Below are 18004 nucleotides of genomic sequence, written 5' to 3' on the forward strand. Positions count from 1 at the left end.
GCTGCCGGTGCTGCAGCGGCTGCTCTGCGCACCGCGGGGGGCCAGAGACCCTCTGGAACTTACCGGGAAATAACACTAACGCTGTGAGACGAAGTGCAAGTGCCCCACCGAGGGGAAATACACCCCTCCCGAAAAGATCAGTGTGTGTATTGTAAACAGATGGGGCATTGGAAAAAGGATTGTCTCAAACTGAAATCGGTAATGGTTACTGACACAGGAGCTGACTGACTGGAACGAGGGGAATCTTCCCTAGCAGAACCCTTGGTAAAAATGCAGCTAGGGAAAGGAGAGGAAACTGTAGAATTTCTAGTAGATACAGGGGCCACATTTTCAGTATTGAATCAGACCTTATTGTCAACAAGCAAACAAAATGTTAACACTGTGGAAGCAGCTGGGCAGGTTGAGAAAGCTTTCTTTTGAAACCATTAGAATTCAAAATTGGGTAAAGTGTAGTAATTCATAAATTTGTCTACCTGCCTGATGCTCCTAGACCACTTTTGGGAAGACATTTATTAGAACAATTGAATGCTGAGATAAAATTTAAAAATGGAGAAATTGAGTTAAAATACCAGAAAAGAATCACATTGAAATTTTGTTTGGCTCTCACTGAACCCCAAATTAGGGAAGAAGAAATTATACACGAAATAAAGGACCAGGTATATCCAGGAGTGTGGGTCTCAGGAATGCCTGGAAAAGCTAAAAATGCAGAATGGGTTGTTGTTAAATTTAGAGAACACAGCCTGTTAGGATAAAACAATATCCCCTGAAACTGGAAGATGGTCGAGGAGTGAAAAGCGTTATAGAGGACTTGCGTACTTGGCAGGATCCCTTAAAGCGACAGTGTTGCCCTCCATCCCACTTTAAACTTCAGCTTGCGTCCTTCGCCTGCTATAACTTTGGCTTGTGCTTCTAATCTGCTTTAACTTTGCCTCGTTTCTCCTGTGTACCCCGGATAGGTCTGATCTGTATCACATGTCTGTATTATGTGTTCACCTCTCAGGAACATACGGGTTGGGAGTTCTTGTGTGTGGAGTTCGGTTTTCTGTGTGTGCCTCTCAGGGATCATTGGGGTGGGGGTTGTGTGACGAAAATCCCTGTTTAACCAGAGCCTTGTGAAGATTTAAGTGCCGCCTCCCTGAGACGATTACCCCCCTGCTTGTTGTGTTTGTAGACCAGAACTTCAACAGAACTTTGTGGCTTGTGTGCCTGGATTGTGTAACTTGTGCATCCGAATTCTGTGTGGAAAATTGCTTGATAACTAGGATCTTGTGTGAAACCTGTTTGTGCATTAGGATTTCTGTGGAAGCTCGCGTGTGGACTGGGGTTTTGTAATGAAACCGTTTGTGTATTGGAAAGCCTATTGCTGATTTTTTTCTTTCTTCAGAGTGCACGGGTGACAGCTGCTTTAACCGGAGCTGTAACCCCGGATCGCCATACCCAGGGAAAAAGGTGGGGATGTGGGGGAAGTAGTTCAGGAATTGATTAACTGTGGGCAAAAATATGGCCCAGTTAACACCTCGTCGGCGAGATCGGAATCAAAGGGCTTGGGGCGTACTGAGATAAAATCCCCCGGCAGCTGCACAGGGTTCCCTCTCCCTAGATCTCCTGGTGGGAGAAACATACCAAAGAGGTGAAACACTTTATGGTCTCTGGGGTGTCAGAAAGGTGTCCCTAGGGATCTCATGGATGGGTTACCCACAGACAGGCTAGAGAAATTGGTCTCAGGGTGGCCCAAAAAGCTGACAACCAAAGCAGGCTATAACTGCATCTTACGTAAACAGTTATTTGAAAGAAAAGAGGATCTTTGTAACCATTGGCAGAATCCTCATAATTGTGAAGACCCTTCTGCTTTATGGACAATTTTTAGTTTGTCATCAAAACAAGGAATTATTGAACTTTCTAGTAATGGTGAATATTGAAGCTTAAGTCTCCAATACTATGAAAAACATCAACTACCTTACCAAATTGGGTTTTTTTGTTTTGTCTGTTGTGTTGCTAAACCAACCAAGAAATGCACTACAAGTTGATAGCTTTGAGTGAAATGAATACATAAGCTGAAAGAAATCAGAATGTGTGAAAGTGAATAAATGATGTGGATCTGTATAAGTTGGTAAAAGGTCAACAGAGTATTACATTAGTAAAATACAGATCCTCCTGATTGTCAGGGTCCTATACTTACTTGCAAGTATCCTTGGTGATCAAAGTAACATTGCTAGACATAAAAGACATACGTAAAGAATATATCTGTTAGATCTCATTGCACAGATTTTTCCCCCAAACCACACATGCGCCTTCCAGCCCTTCCAGGAGAAGGTGCTGGAACATTCCTTATTGGGTTGGGGGTGTGGAAATCCATTTTCCTACTGCGTATGCAGACCCCAACTCCAGCAGACCAGGGCAGCGTGACCACCAGTCTCCCGATCGCGACGCAGGCGGCAAACTCATCTGTGAATAGCCAAACGAATCGTAAGAATTAAAAAAGGACAGAATGTGGCTGGCACCAGGAGCTGCAATTATGATTCTGGTCGCACTCTTCCTTTTAATTATTACTTTAATCATTATTGGAATACTTAATCTTCTGTCTTTTTATGATTATGATTTATCCTGTAATTGTCATTGGCCTTGTGTTTGCAATTGTGGACAATCACCTCCTTCTTCTGATCCTCCAGAGCCATAAACCTCCAACATGGCCTGAGATGCGTTTCTATTCTCTTTCAATTGTTGAGATATTGTTAAGTTTCTGTTCTCTTTAAATTCTTGCTCTTTAGATTGTTAAGATATTGTTAAGATAATTACTATGTACATATCAAGATGGTGGACGAAGCTGTCCATGCGCTACATAAGCCTGTCTTGTTTTGTTTGTTGGGTGGAACAATATTTTAAGTTTTGTTTATTGTTAAAATACAAATTTCCATAGGAGGGCTGCCACATTTCTCAATACTAACTTTCACGAGAGAGATAAATAATATGTTTGCCTGCAATTTTCTGTTTGAAAAAGCAATAATGTCTAAAGACTAATTTTGTTTGAATTTATTTCTGTCTGACCTACCACATCACTGGGTGGCACTGAATACACCAACCGAAGCCATCCGTTGTACAAATTGTTTGAATTTGTTGATTGTTTACATTTTAGGAAGTTCAAATGCTCTTTTCCTACTTTATTATCCTTTCCTTCTCCCACCACCACGGGATCCCGAAGACAGCGATCTGAGACGACATAACAAACTTTGAGCCACGGGGTGGTGTGGAGGACCATAAAATGGACTCTTTGGGGCAGACAGCAGGTGCGTTTAGTTATTTTGGGATAAGTGCGCATGTTCTATCTGCCAGCGACAAGTTCTGTTACCAAGGCCTGTGGACACGCATCCATTGGAGGAGACCTACATGGAGACACATGCCCATTGGATGACACGACTCCATGGATCAGCTGCAGGATCCTTACAACCTCCCTGCTTCCCCCTGCTGCTGCTGCTGCCCCCTGCCACCACCTCCCTCCTCCTCCGGGCAGCGCCTACTTCTGTACACCCCCCCACTGAGGAACGAGGACCGACAGCATACCGCTGGATCTGTGGTGGTGACTAACCCTGCTGCTCTCTCTGCTCTCCTGCTTAGTTTTCTCCTCTCACTTCCTACCTTTCTTGTCGCTTCGTTTTCTCTCTGCCCTCTCGTCCAACAAAACAAAGCGGTCTGAGTGGCAGCATCTGACCTTGTTTATGCCTTAATGTCGCTCTCTGGGATCACAAAGAACCTTCTCAGAGCACAGAATATGACTTGGACCCTGATAAGGATGCCATGAGATTTGGATTATTGACTGAATGCTCTTCAGAGTATAACACAAACCTATTTTACCTGTTAAAAAACCTGCTGGCAAAACTTATCGATGGGTGCAGGATTTGCGAACAATAAATCAGATAGTTAAAGGTTTGTATCCAATAGTGGAAAACCCATATACTTTGCTGACCAGTTTAAAGGAAACCTATGAATGGTTTATGGTCACCAGTGCATTTGTTTGGACCTGAGAACTGGGTTTACATTAAAAATATTTCAGGTAACCTTCTTGAATAGAAATGGAGCAAAAGCACCTGAAGGACCATGGAAATCCCAACTCACAGAACCCACATCCGTAAAGTTAACTTGAGACTGTTAATGATTATATTGTGTTTTTGGTTTTGACACCACCTCTGATATTGTTAGTGTTTGTCATTACACTAACAGCTTTAAATTGCCTTTTATGGTATAAATTGAAGAAATTAGCTATGAAAATTTGGATCCTACCTAAGGTAATGAAATATGAAAACTTGGAACCTTTGTAAAAGAATTTACAAGTAACAAGTAAAGGGGGGAATGAAATGGTTGGGGGCCCCAAGAACAAGGAGGATGTTGTAAATACCTTAGACATTCGACTAACCTAGTTATATAAATAAACAAAGGGGAGCCTTTTTTTAATTTAGATGGGTATATCTCACTTCAGACGACTGGGCCTTGAAAAGATAGTTTCTAATTAGGATGGCTGTATTTCAGTTCAGACAACTTGGCCTTGGGAAAACAGAGGCACAGAAACCTAAAGATAAGGGAGTTGCAACAGCTGCCTTGAAGGACATAGCTTACATAACACACTCTGGTGTTACTGAGTTGTCTTTCGGACTCCTTACCCAGCCGCACCTCGCTTCCCACTTCGGTGAGGAAAGTTAGAAGGGAAGGGGGTTTGGAGATCTCCTATTTTTGTATCACAACCACATCCTGTCCCTTCTGTAACATCTGTATGATCCATCTTCAAAGTAATGGTGTTGCTTTAAAGTAATGTTGTTGCTTGTCTCTGCTGCTACTCCTAATGGAATGCTGTTCCAGAAAGTGGCGGCTCTGATGGTGAGAAGCTCTGTTCTGATTTTTTTCTTGCTTGCATTCATGCCCCCATTTACTGTTGTGTTAGCATTGTCCTGTAGCATTCTTCCTTTGTAACCTTCTTTGACTGCCTTAGAGAGAGCAAGCACATCCTCTCTTGACCTTTGTTTTGTTAGCTAAACAAACGCCTTCTACTCTCCTCTTAGAAAGAAAATTTACTCTTCTGCTGACCGTCCTAGCTCACTGCACTTGCTCCACGCTCAGGTCTGGATCTTGCCAGTTTGGGTTTCTTATCATGTGTCTGTGGAGAAAGTTTCTGATTTGAGTGTCTGGTTTTGGAGGAATTTTTCCCATTGAATATCTGTATAATTTAATTATTGTGACAGTAATACAAGGAAAGAATTTGCATTAGTAGTGACTGCCTCTGATGTTTACAGCTTTCCCAGGAAGCTAAAGTGAACAGATTTTTTTGTTTGTTTTTTGTTGTTTCTGGGTTACATATAGGATTTCCAATAATACTGACTAGTGACGTGGCCTTAGTCAGCTTTGATGTAGTTTCAGTCAAGAGAGAAGAGATCATCAGACATGACGTTTTTATTGTACATATAATTAATGTGTGGAAGGTGTTCTTTAATTTCTTTAATTAGTAACCTTTCCATGAATACTTAAATTCTAAAAGTAGTTGTCCCTGTGGGTTTGCTGTTGGAGACTCATTGTGGGAAAAGTTAGGTCCTTTTTTTTTTTTTTTTTTTTTTTTTAAGAATTGCTTATTTATGGAACTAAGAAACCACTGAAATTCTGTGTATATTGCTATTCATTTCAGGTGAGGAACCTCAAGTATCAAGTAGTATTTGAAACTGCTCTGGATGTTTGAAGGCTGTTTTCTCCTGGATTAAAAAAAACCCAACATGACAACCCACACAGCATATCTATCTGTAGCAGTTTCCTTAACTAGATTTTTGTACCTGTAATGTACTGGTTTTTTAATAAATGTAATTTAGTGGTGAGAGTGAGACTGTGGCAGGTGCAGCAAAGGAAGTCAACTCATTGTCAGTTCTGTTTAACCTCAATCTTGGTATTTTTTTCAAAGAATTCAGCTGTGTGCAGATAGGGAAACTTTGAAAAGTTAACTTCAGTGGTTCATGAAAACTTTGAGCAGGAAAAAGACTTAACATTCAGTTTCCTTATCTTGCTTGGAATCTATATGTATTTATTAGCAGTGGTATCCTATATATTGCCATTGGTGTGACATAAGAAAGAATGAGATAAAAATTACTAAGGAAATTACAGTGATCTTTTGGTTTGTATGTATAGTATTGTATATGTAATTCTCAGAAATGTTGGCTTGTAAAGTAAGTGTAAGCAAATCACGATTTCAGCATCTTCAGTATATAACATAAATGCTTAGTAAAAAGAAGTAGTCTTTTTACTGTTTCACAAACTGTTAACGCAAGTGCCTGTCTATAATAGGTAAACGCATATATATCAAATTCCTTTCCTTTAGTTTATTTCATTTGTCTTCAGAAAATATCATGTTCAGTTTTTGTCATTTCGTTAGTATAATAGTAGATTGTAATGTGTGATCTTTGTAAATTTTTGTTGATTTGGAACTGCAGTTAAGTTATTGCGATGACCTTTTTTGTTTTGTTTGTTTGTTTGCTTTCAGTAGTGTGGACTTCATTACTGTTGGGATCTTTATAGTTAGTGAAAACTGAGTGAATAAATTCCTTTTTCAGTAGTTGAATATAAACTCTGCAGTTTTACAGGAAATAAATGAGCTAGTTAAGTGGTGACTAAACCTTTTCTTTTTGTGGAGGGGTGATACAGTTTCTGGTAGTAGTTTGACTGGACAGTGTTTAATATTAAAGAAATATTTTCAGATCAATTTTGAAACAGGTACTACTTTTAAAATATACTAAGATTTTGTATTTGTCACTTCGTTTACTCCTGATTTTTGCATCTGTAAATTACTGCTTTTGTTTTTGCTAACCTCTTCTTATATGAAAAATATCTCCTTCTGCAAAACTGGGAAGTGAATATAGCAGCTAATTACTTAAACTGGTTGTGCATGAAGTGTTGTCCACTGCAGTATGAACTAACAGAAGTTTTGTTACCAATTTTTGAGTTGGTACTTTATAACTGTAAATTTTCTTTTGATTGCTTTATATTGCATCTGTTTTGGTGAAGGGCTCTGCTTCTGAGACCAAAAGCTTGCCTTTTGATTGCTTAATACCATTTGATATTTAAAATCTACATTGTTCTACCCACTCTTAACAAAATTTACTTAGTATGCAGCTGAGGGTATGGTCTGTGTTTCATTTATGTTACTGAATTTAAAAGTCTAAAAAAGTAAACTGAGAATTTTCATTTGGTTTTGTTCTTTTTATTTTTAGTGCTTGGGAGATGGGAAGTAATGATAGCTGGCACCTGAACTAAAATATCTGTGTAGGCACACTATCCCAGAACTTCAGGATGAATGGGGATATGCCTCATGTTCCCATCACTACTCTTGCAGGGATTGCTAGTCTTACAGACCGTAAGTACTCTTCTTTTTCCTGTCTTTGGTGTGCTATTTTCTACCTCTTCGGCAAATACTTGCATTTTCAAAATACTAAAAATAGTTTTATTTTAAAAGTTCCTAAAGGTAAAGCTGTTCAAAATCTGATTTGGCATTAAAAACATTAATTTTGTCATTGCTTGAATTTAAAAAATCTATTCACATAAAACACGCTAATTTAAACATGAAAGGAAATGAAATGAAATGAAGGTTAAAAAAAACCTTTAAGGAAATCTGAAACAAAGTATAGGAATTCATTGTTTAGAATAACATTCAGTAGCATATCTGGGTACCCCACAAATAAAGAAAACCATAAATGATAAAATACTTCTCTAAAACATACATCTCATCATCTTCGGTGGGGGGGCGGGATTAGTTTTGGGTAAGGTACAAAAAAGTTGTTCTAATTAAGGTGGAAAGAATGGCTACTGGAATGGAAAGAAGCAGCTGAAGCTGTCTTCTTAGCTGTTCAGCCTGCAAAAGGAGCAGATGAGGTGTGCGTACTGTCTCACAATACATCAGGAAGACAAAATGCAAGGAAAGGATCAGAACTGTTTACATTAAAAGCTGATACTGGCACAAACCCAAATGGTTATAATGTGACCAAAAATAAATTTCTGGAGAAAACTGGGAGGAGATTTATCATTACTGTAATGAGGTCCTAGAACAACCATTGCAATAAGAGCAGTTGGGACAAAGATGCATCTTCTTTATAAAGCGTAAGGAGTTTATGGCTCAGTCATCTGTCTAAGGATGGTAGGACTCAGTGACCCAGGTCCTTCTTCTGAGCTCTTGTTTTTATTATTATACTGTTGAAGTTTGGACGCTTTCCAAGAGACAGTGTAGGAATATACCCAGCAATTGAGCTTGATTGCCTACAGTAAAAAAAGACAATATATTCGAGGAAATAACCCACTTCTTCACATCCTCTGATATTCTAAAATATCAAATTGGAAGATGCTGCTTGTGTATTTAGGTGTTTATGTGTGTATCATTATGTATGTCTAATAATGGACCACCGGGATGCAAATCATAAGTTTCTGTGCTATGGGCTGTTTTCCAGCATTAAAGTATCTGCAGGTAAGTTCTAAAGAAAGTCAAAGTACTTAACTGGTAGAAGTCACTGGCCAGACTCCTGGTGCAAGAGTTTCTTGAAACACTGAACTGTCTTTAGTGGGATTAGCCCTTGTGTTAGGTGCATTTGCTTCTTTATCTGTCATATTTATCTGACGTTTGGAAACACGGAAGAAGCTGAAAGAGAAAGGCTTGTAACTCACCTTATTTTTCTCTGTGTGAAAAGAATGAAGTGGAATGGACAAGACCTGTCATCCTAAAAACATGGAGGACGTGATGACTAGAGGCAGTAGAGTAGGCTAGTTAACTGGCTGAATTTACAACTGTTTTAATAAATATGTTTTGCTGATCTTGCTGATTTTTCCAAGTTTCTGCCACATTCAAGGTATTCTGATGCAAGTAATGAAAACTAGCTATTTTAATATATTATACATTTCTATTTGAATTGCAATTTATTTCTAAATACAGTAACGATATACATTATATAGGGGGAAAAATTCTGGAATTCTCTCCCCCCTCATTTTTTTTTTAATAAAGAATTTCCAAATATAAAAGAGCCAAAAGAGTGTATTTCACTTAAGTTGTTTGTTTTTTTTTTTTTCTAAAGCTCTTTCTAATGGTTCAGTTAAAAGCTTTATCTCAGAGCTGTAATCAGCCTGGAAACTTGAAGTCAGAGTCAGCTTCTTTTCATGGACCCATGAGTGACTTTTCCGTGTAGCTAGCTTTTTGGCCTCTTCTGGCTTAGTCTCCTCTTGTCTGTATAGCTCTGACAATCATCTGGTCAAGGCTTCTTATATGCTACACTTCCTTGTTATGTCTGTAGACCTGAGAATGCCCTCTGAAAGTATACTGTGCTCGTTTATAATCTGATTGAAATATTGTGATGGGTGTTTTCATTACATCTTTTTACCAATATTTATGAATAGGTGTATGACTGAATTGACATTTTAGTGATCATACCAACCAACAGTTATATAGCCTTTTCTTGAGAAGATGTCTTACACAGAAATAAATACAAGAAGTAAACTGAGAATTTAATCAGTGGCTTAAATTCGTTGTGGGGTTCTTTGTTTTTTTGGTAGGTTGTTTTTTTTTTGTTTGTTTTTTTTAATCTACCCTGACCGTACAAAGTGGGAACACTAATTAAATATGAAGATCAGGAGTAGAAAAGTTAAAGTATATGCTCTATGTACTTATAGTACTGCACGCAACTACAAGGATTTTGCATTTCCTTCCCCTGTCAATGCTTTTGGCTCCAAGAGAAAGCTGCCGTAAGATATTAAATAACAATATTCTGGAATGTTTCAAAGTATGTTTTTTATTTGTAATACTTGCCTTAGCACAGTTAAATATTTATGATAATATAGTAATATAACTTATGGACTTGACTGCATTACTTTGTTTAAAACAGAGTCCAGCCTTTGCGTGTGTGTGTATTGATGATTTTAAAAAAACTGGAAATCTTCCCTAGATTTCAAATGGAGTTGTTAAGTTTTCTGTCTTAATCACATGAGGGAGTAAGAAGGTGTCCATCTTTGCATGCTTGTGTTTCATGAAATGATTCTGAATTCCTTTCTGTTTTCTGGTAACAGTTTTGAACCAGCTGCCTCTTCCATCACCTTTACCTGCTACAACAACAAAAAGCCTGCTTTTCAATGGACGGATAGCTGAAGAGGTGAACTGCCTTCTGGCTTGCAGGGATGAAAATCTGGTTTCACAGCTCGTCCACAGTCTCAATCAGGTGTCAACAGATCACATGTATGTATTTTGAACTTCAGCTATGCCAGATCACCATCCTTATTCCATGAAATCAAAATTAACTGGATTGAGAAAGATGTTTGTGAGAATCTGAAAATTAGAACATGCAGGTTTTTTATTAGGCTTGCTTGGCAGATTACTGCTGTGTGAGAGTCAAATGTTTCAGTCTGTCAGAACGTTAATAACTGTCCAGCAGCCCCTATGCATAACTGTGGAGGTTATTTTATAGCTCTGCTGCTTATTCTATTCTTGGTAGTTAGGAGTGTAGACTTTGTGGTGAGAGGTTGTGCAATACTCATTTGTGTTCCACTTCGGTTAATAATGCACATAGACAAATTATATACCCAGTATTACAGAAAAAGAGAATTTTTTTGAGACACCCATGTAAGACCACATCAATTCTGATTAGGTATTGAACTTAAATATTTTAAGAATTGAACCAGCAAGAATGCTAATGTATTCTCTTTTTGTTAAATTCCCCACCCTCCCCCCCCTTTTTTTTTCCCCCTGGTGTCCTTTGAATTGTCTTATATTGACAACCCTGTCTTCTTCTTACACGTTCCAATCAATTGTTTTGATCAAATGGAAGGAGCTTTTAGAAGTCCTCAAAGCAAACAATAAGTGAAAGCATGGATGCATTTATAGAAAATCCATTAAATTTTTTTATGGTTCAGAGGGAATCGTGTTATGTCAGAGATATGCCAGTTTCCCTTTTTAAAATAAAAAGATTCTCAGAGCATTGGGCTGCAACCTGAATGTTGTACATTCATGCATATGTTATTGTCACTCCTACAGTAATACTTCCTTGATGTTATGCCAAGCATTCTTTTATGGAGAAGATCATGATATAAAAGTGGGCATGCGAAACTTTTTATACTAGTCTGGATCTGACAGCCGTGTATGTATAAGGGCTTAGTAACAGAAAATAATTTTGAAGACTAGTAGGAATACCTCTGCTGCCATTCGTTAAAGAAAAGAGGAAAAAGAAACAGAGACAGGGAACAGTGCTTTGCAGACTTGTTTTTTTCTATTTTTTAACAGTGAATTGTCTTCTTTCGTTTTGTGGTTTTTTTTTTTTTTACTTGACTCATATAGTTTCTTATAGCTTGAAAATGCATTTGCCTGTTTATTTGCTTACTTCCACGATTCCAGAGAGTTGAAAGATAACCTTGGCAGTGATGATCCAGAGGGAGATATACCAGTCTTGCTGCAGGCTATCCTGGCAAGGAATCCTAATGTTTTCAGGGAGAAAAGCATGCAAAACAGATACGGGGTACAAAGCGGTAAGGGTTTTTGATTATTTATTGGTTGCATTTTATGTTGTTCTGTAAGTTTAGGGGACTGATACTAACCACAAATATATATGAAGCTCAGCTGTGGTATTCATGCTTTACCTTGTATTTGATAGTGATATGAAGCTATGTACGTTCGCAGCTTCGAAGAGCGATTGTGTTAGAATAAGCATGGAAATTAACCATTTAGTTTAAGGGTTGGACTTGATGATCTTAAAGGTCCTTTCCAACCAAAATAATTCTATGATTCTGTGATTCTATGAAATAAACTCTACCAGGTGTTTTTGTAAAAAATTTTTAATTTCACTACAAAGTTTAATCTCTAGGATGAATGATTGGAGTTTATTTTAAAATAGTTTTATTTTAATTTCTTTATGACTATGTTCATATATTTGTCTTAGTAAACAATAGAAGTTGGAAAAATATGCCTTGATCTTACTGAAAATCTTTACGATTATAGTGTATCATTGCAGTGGTAGTTCTTAATAGTTCTAGGGTAAAGAATAAGGTTGAATGAACCATACTTAACAGCTCTTTTCTGCCATTCCGTGTCTCAGCAATTTGGGATGCCCTACGGATTTTACTGTTTTGGCATCTAATTCTCTTCTGAGGTGTAGAGAAATATGCTGCTGGATAGCAACAATGAAGAAAGAGAGAGTCCAAGCAAAGGATTAATTGGACAGATTCTAGGTGTAGATCTGGAGACTTGCACCTGAAGTGTGTTCTTTAAATACCAAACTGTGAAACGAGTAGAAGATTTTTTTAACGTCTTTGTCAGCAACATGGACAGTGGGATCGAGTGCACCCTCAGCAAGTTTGCCAAGGACACCAAGCTGTGTGGTGCAGTCGACATGCTGGAGGAAAGGGATGCCATCCAGAGGGACCTTGACAGGCTGGAGAGGTGGGCCTGTGAGAACTTCATGAAGTTCAACAAGGCCAGGTGCAAGGTCCTGCATGTGGGTTGGGGCAATCCCAAGCACAAATACAGGCTGGGTGGAGAGTAGATTGAGAGCAGCCCTGAGGAGGAGGAGGACTTGATGGTGATGGTTGATGAGAAGCTCAACATGAGCCAGCAGTGTGCGCTTGCATCCCAGAAAGCCAACCATATCCTGGGCTGCATGGCCAGCAGGTTAAGGGAGGTGATTCTCCCCCTCTGCTCTCATGAAACCCTGCCTGGAGTGCTGCATCCAGCTCTGAGGCCCTCAACATAAGGACATGGAGCTGTTGGAGCAAGTCCAAAGGAGGGGCATGAAGATGATCAGAGGGCTGGAGCACCTCTCCTATGAAAACAGGCTGAGAGAGGTGGGGGTTTTCAGCCTGGAGAAGAGAAGGCTCTGGGGAGACCTTACAGCAGCCTTCCAGTACCTGAAGGGGCCTACAGGAAAGCGGGAGAGGGACTTTTTACAAGGGTATGTAGTGATAGGATGAGGGGGAACGATTTTAAACTGAAAGAAGGTAGATTTAGATTAGATATGAGGAAGAAATTCTTTCCTGTGAGGGTGGTGAGACACTGGCACAGGTTGCCCAGAGAAGTTGTGGATGCCCCCTCCCTGGCAGTGTTCAAGGCCAGGTTGGATGGGGCTTTGAGCAACCTGTTGTAGTGGAAGGTGTCCCTGCCCATGGCAGGGGGATTGGAACCAGATGATCTTTAAGGTCCCTTCCAACCCAAACCGTTCTGTGATTCTATGATTTCCAGAGTTTCCACAGTGTGAGGATAAAGCTTTGCTTGCACTGTAGAGATATAGATAGAAGTTTACTGGAGTCCACAAGTGATAGCAAGTGTAGGGTGTTTTTGGAGGGGAAAAATGATAACATGAGATTATTATTAGATTCATTCACCTAGGCTAGTGAGTAAAAAGCCATACAATATTTGAAAAGAACTTGCTAAGGAGAGAACACATAATGTTTCTTGAAAGAAGGCAGAAGTTTCCTGGAATGAAAATCTGAAAGGCAGTGCTAAATAATTGTAAGTTCATTGACGCGTACATACTGAAATCTAAGCTCTGAAAACAGTCTCCAGATTCTGTTTTTAATGGTAGCTGTGGCAGAGTATGATTTTTCCAGCTGTGGGAAGAGTTGTGACCATCCTGTCAGTTTGCAAAGTTGTCCCATAAAGAACATACATTCAAATTAGAGTTTTCCACCAGTTTTGTATAGAGTAAAATGATTTTTTGCCCGTGCAAAAGGGAGACATTGTTTTTGAAATTATCTGTTCCAGCAGAGGCTTTTGAAAGAAAGAAGACAAAGCTAGCTAATTTCTTTCTAATTTTCGCTAATTCTGTGCTTCACAAGGAGAAACACTTTTGAAGCTTGATTCAATAGGTTAAGAATAATCCTTAATGAAATAAAAGCACCTCTATCTTTAGTAAATGTGCTTTGGCCTTAGCTTCAAGGAAGGTATTAGTAGAGAATAAAAAATAATGCAACATGAAACTTAAAAGGCTAGTTGATGTTATTTTAGTAAGATTAACAAAGTAGTTTCAGAGAACCAGAAGAGATCAGACTTTAAAACTCCCTTGAATAGTTAATTTTATTTTGCATAATTCTGAATACTTGTACGAGTGCAGGCATTGCAGTGTAAGTGTGAAATCTGAAAAGTGGAAAGAAAGGGGGAAGAGGGGAAAAGAGAGGAAAAGCATAGCTGTACACAAAGTATTTTGAGAGGAAGAAGGTCCTGGAATGAATGTTTGGGAAAGCTGGGTGAAGTGTGACTTTACTTCCAATGGAAAAAGGCCACACTCTTACCTGGAAATAGGTGGATCTTTAAGCTAGATGCTGGCAAATTGTGGTAGCCTTATTAGCTGTTGCTGTGTCCCGTTCAGATCTCCAAGGCCAAAGGAGGCTATACTGGTGTGTTGGGGCAGCAAGGTTTGGATTTTCTTCTGCTTTCTGAACAGATACTGTAATGTCCGTAGAGTCACGATTTGTAGAACAATTAAGCATTTGGTAGAGATCTTATGTAATGCATTTTGCCAGCTGGAAGAGTGCAATTTGGGTTCTTTTCTAGTACTTCTGATTCATCTCTTCTGCTTTCCTTACTGTCTTCCTTCTGCACCATGATCCCTTGAGTGTTAATTCCATCATTAGTATGGACAAAGTGAACTCATATTCATTTCTCCTAGGCTTCATTTTTGATGCAAGAACAGGAAGATCACCTGGCTAAAGAATTACGTTAAACACGGAATAAAATTCTTAGTTCAGTAGAATTTGTCAGGAAATAAAGTTGTCTTCAGAAAGCTAAGTACTATGTTTTGAATTCTTGTGAATATAAGGGAAAGCACAAGCAGAATTCTGTGCTGACATTTTTTCCCAAGATCATATTGATCTGTAGTTCAACACTGAATTTAGAGCAAGAATTGCTTTTAGTTCTGATGAGCAAATAGTGGAAGAAGGTTGGATTATGTGGACACTTCTTTTGCTTTGTGTCCTGAGTGGGCACCCCATCTCCCCTTGCCTGTCTGCTGCCATATTTCGTTGAACTCTTGTTCCCTGTCTTTCGATAACAGTCCCATTGTTGAAACAGTCTTCATACAGCTTAGATTTTTAGATTAGATTTTTAGTTAGATTTTTCAGACTTTTTTCTGTTACCAGGTTGTCTGAACAGTCTGAGTCACATCAGGGTGTAGCGTCAGGCCTAACTTTGTCCAAGGGCAAAATGTTAATTTTATTTTAGAACTTTTTCATCAGATGTCATAGAAAGTTCTGGGTGCAATCTTGCAACTACGTCTGTCTTGCATCTTATAGGGTATGAGTGAAGTGAATTTCTTTAATTTAAAATTAAGATATTATTTAGTTTCAGTTTTAATAATATTTTTTTCTCTTTTCCCTCTCAACATTTGGCTCTGTCTTTCATCAGATATGTATTGGAAGATCAGCTAAAATAGTATATTGCAATAGGTTAGTATTCATAGCATCGCTTAGGGTTCAGAAAGGACTTAATATTCACTTTAAGCTATTTATCAGAACTTGTGAGTTTTAGAGGATTAAAATCTTATGCATCTGTCCATAAACGTCAATTACTTGGATAACTTTTTTCATTTATACAAGAATTCAAGTGCTGCATGTGTTCCTGTGCGTCTGCAAAGTTTTTCCCTTTTACACTTTCAATAAGGACTGTATATTTAACTGAAAAATCACCTGTTGGTGAGCAGTCCTAGTTTAAGGATGCATGATGCTGTAATACAGTTTAATCATACAAGACTTCTACTGTGACCTTGAGCTGTGTTTTTATGTAGTGCATTCTTTGGCATTTAGTAGGAATGCTAAAATGCATTTATGCGTTTGACTTTTTTCCAAGCAAAAAAAATATAGTTAAGACTGGAGTAGGTGTTACGGAAACTCATTCTAGTAATGTTACTACTAGGATGATGTTTTCTCAAGTCTGAACATTATCAACATTCAAAATTAAGGTTGCATTTAAAAGAAATTAAATATTTAAGGTATGGGAATGTACAGTGGAGCCATAAATCTGGTGCTTAGTGATATGACAACAATGTAAAAAACGTACAAGAAGATATTTTAGTGCTAATGGCCACAGACTAATTTCAACTCCTTTTTAGACTAAATGTTTAGGACTTATTTTTACTTCTTTCTCATTACATCATTACTAGGCATACTTGTCATCTGTCTGGAAACTTTGGAGACACTGTTTTTTTTTGTTGTGGTTGGTTGGTTGTTGTTTTTCATTTTGTTTTTGTTGTTTGGGGTTTTTTATTTTTTTCTTTTAAGTTACCTAGATGTGCCTACCGTGTCCTTCCCCCCGGTCAACAGAGGTAGAGAAGTGAGAGCTGTCCACCACAGAATAAGTTTTAGGGTTTTTTTAAATGGCATTAAAAAACGTTTCATTTATATATTTTCTGTCATTCTTTTAAACTAAAAACTACCACATCTGTGGTTCAAAACGTGTTTTAAATTTAGAGAGGAGAAAATAAATAGATATTGCTAAAAGTGCAGTCTGTGCTTTAAGCCTAAAATGAAACTTCATCTGTATAGTTCACGCTCATATGGGCTCATTCTCTCATCTTGCTGTACATGAATGTTAAGGGTTAGTAGTTTGACTAAAATATTGTACCTAGCTGCGTTGAGAGTGGCAGTGAGAGGTGAGTGAGCAGTGGGCACGTTGGGCACTGCCTCCAACAGAAAACCCTTGGAATTTCCTCCTCACTCGCCTCTGTGCGAGGCAATCAGTGTCCGTTTAAACAAATTCTGCAGAAGCTGAGGAGCCCTCTTCTGTTACTCGAGACAATGGAATGTCCTCTATATTGAAGAATGGAGAGCTCTGATTTTTTTTTCAGCACAACACTGGACTTTCACTCCTGCTCAGGGCTAGTTACATTGTGCTAATGTACTTGGAATGCAGCACTTCACACCTACCGGGAGGTAGTAACCGCTACATTCCTGAGGGATTATCACATCTCTTCTCTGCTGGGGAGAGAAGAGAAAAGAGGGAGACGGGGAGGACTTCTGAAATTAGTTTTGCTTGTGTGAATATTGCAGTAATTGAAATCGGTGACTGAAGGATTGACAGTTCCCAAACGCTCTGAATTGGGTACTTCTGTCAGCCTTCTGTCTAACCTTTGGTTTAAAATATTTGTACTACTGATGTGCTTTTACCCACTGCTGTGGATCACTTGCTGTGGCTTCCCAAGCTGCAGTGGGCATGTGGATTCTGACACTGTTTAAGCTGGAAGATGTTAAATTCTGTCATTAAAATAACATAAATTCATTTAAGTTTCTGTGTTTCTGCATCGCTTTGACTTCCACTGTCATGCTGTTTTTAGGGCATTCTTTATACTTGTATTGAAGAGAGGAAAAAAAAAGATTCCTTTAAATTCTCCCTCATAATGATATGAGTTAGAATAGAACAGAGTATTTCATTAGGAAGGAACCTGCAATCATCATCTAGTCCAACTGCCTGACCACTTAAGGGCTGATGAAAAGTTCAAGCAAATTATTAAGGGCATTGTCCAAATGCCTCTTAAATTAGTTAAAGCACATTGGTACTTGTGGCTTGCCAGTTGGTACCACTCCTGAATTTCCACAGCATGACGGTGGGAATCTACGGGCTGTGGGAGCCTACAGTTGGGATATTGGTTCTGCTTTGAAATTGAAATATTTCAGCACCTTCTTTGATAACATTCCTTATAAGCGTAGTGGAGGTGGAATAGAAGGCTTTTGTCCCTGGGTAGAAAGGAACCACTAAGGCATTATGAGAGTGGTGAGAATGTCTTAGAGCACTCAGCCCGAGATGATTGTTTGCTGCACTTTCTCTAAAAATGGGAGATAAGTTTTCTGTATTCTTCTGACCTGTGAAGTTTCCAAATCTTTTACTTATTGGCATAATGAGTACTGTACACAGCAGCCTAAGGTGTGGAATGTATGTCCTGTTATAAAATGTTTCTGTTTACTAGTAGGTTTTGGCTTGAGAAGCTTTAAGAAACAGAGGAAGGAACTACTGTTAATATTTATAACTGAACTACCA

The 18004-nt window shown here is 38.6% G+C and overlaps 1 protein-coding gene across 3 annotated transcripts in view; it reads left to right on the forward strand.

Moving 5' to 3' along the window:
* Positions 1-18004, forward strand: part of NIPBL (NIPBL cohesin loading factor) — a 173818-nt gene that overhangs the window by 58161 nt on the left and 97653 nt on the right. For all 3 annotated transcript variants that reach the window (XM_068422204.1, XM_068422206.1, XM_068422205.1), the window contains exons 2-4: positions 7236-7378; positions 10066-10231; positions 11384-11514. In XM_068422204.1, the coding sequence (XP_068278305.1) occupies positions 7315-7378; positions 10066-10231; positions 11384-11514 (361 nt within the window). In that variant the 5' untranslated portion in view covers positions 7236-7314. The remainder of the gene's footprint in view (positions 1-7235; positions 7379-10065; positions 10232-11383; positions 11515-18004) is intronic.

The sequence above is a fragment of the Nyctibius grandis genome, chromosome Z (assembly GCF_013368605.1).
Source record: "Nyctibius grandis isolate bNycGra1 chromosome Z, bNycGra1.pri, whole genome shotgun sequence".
NCBI lineage: Eukaryota > Metazoa > Chordata > Aves > Nyctibiiformes > Nyctibiidae > Nyctibius > Nyctibius grandis.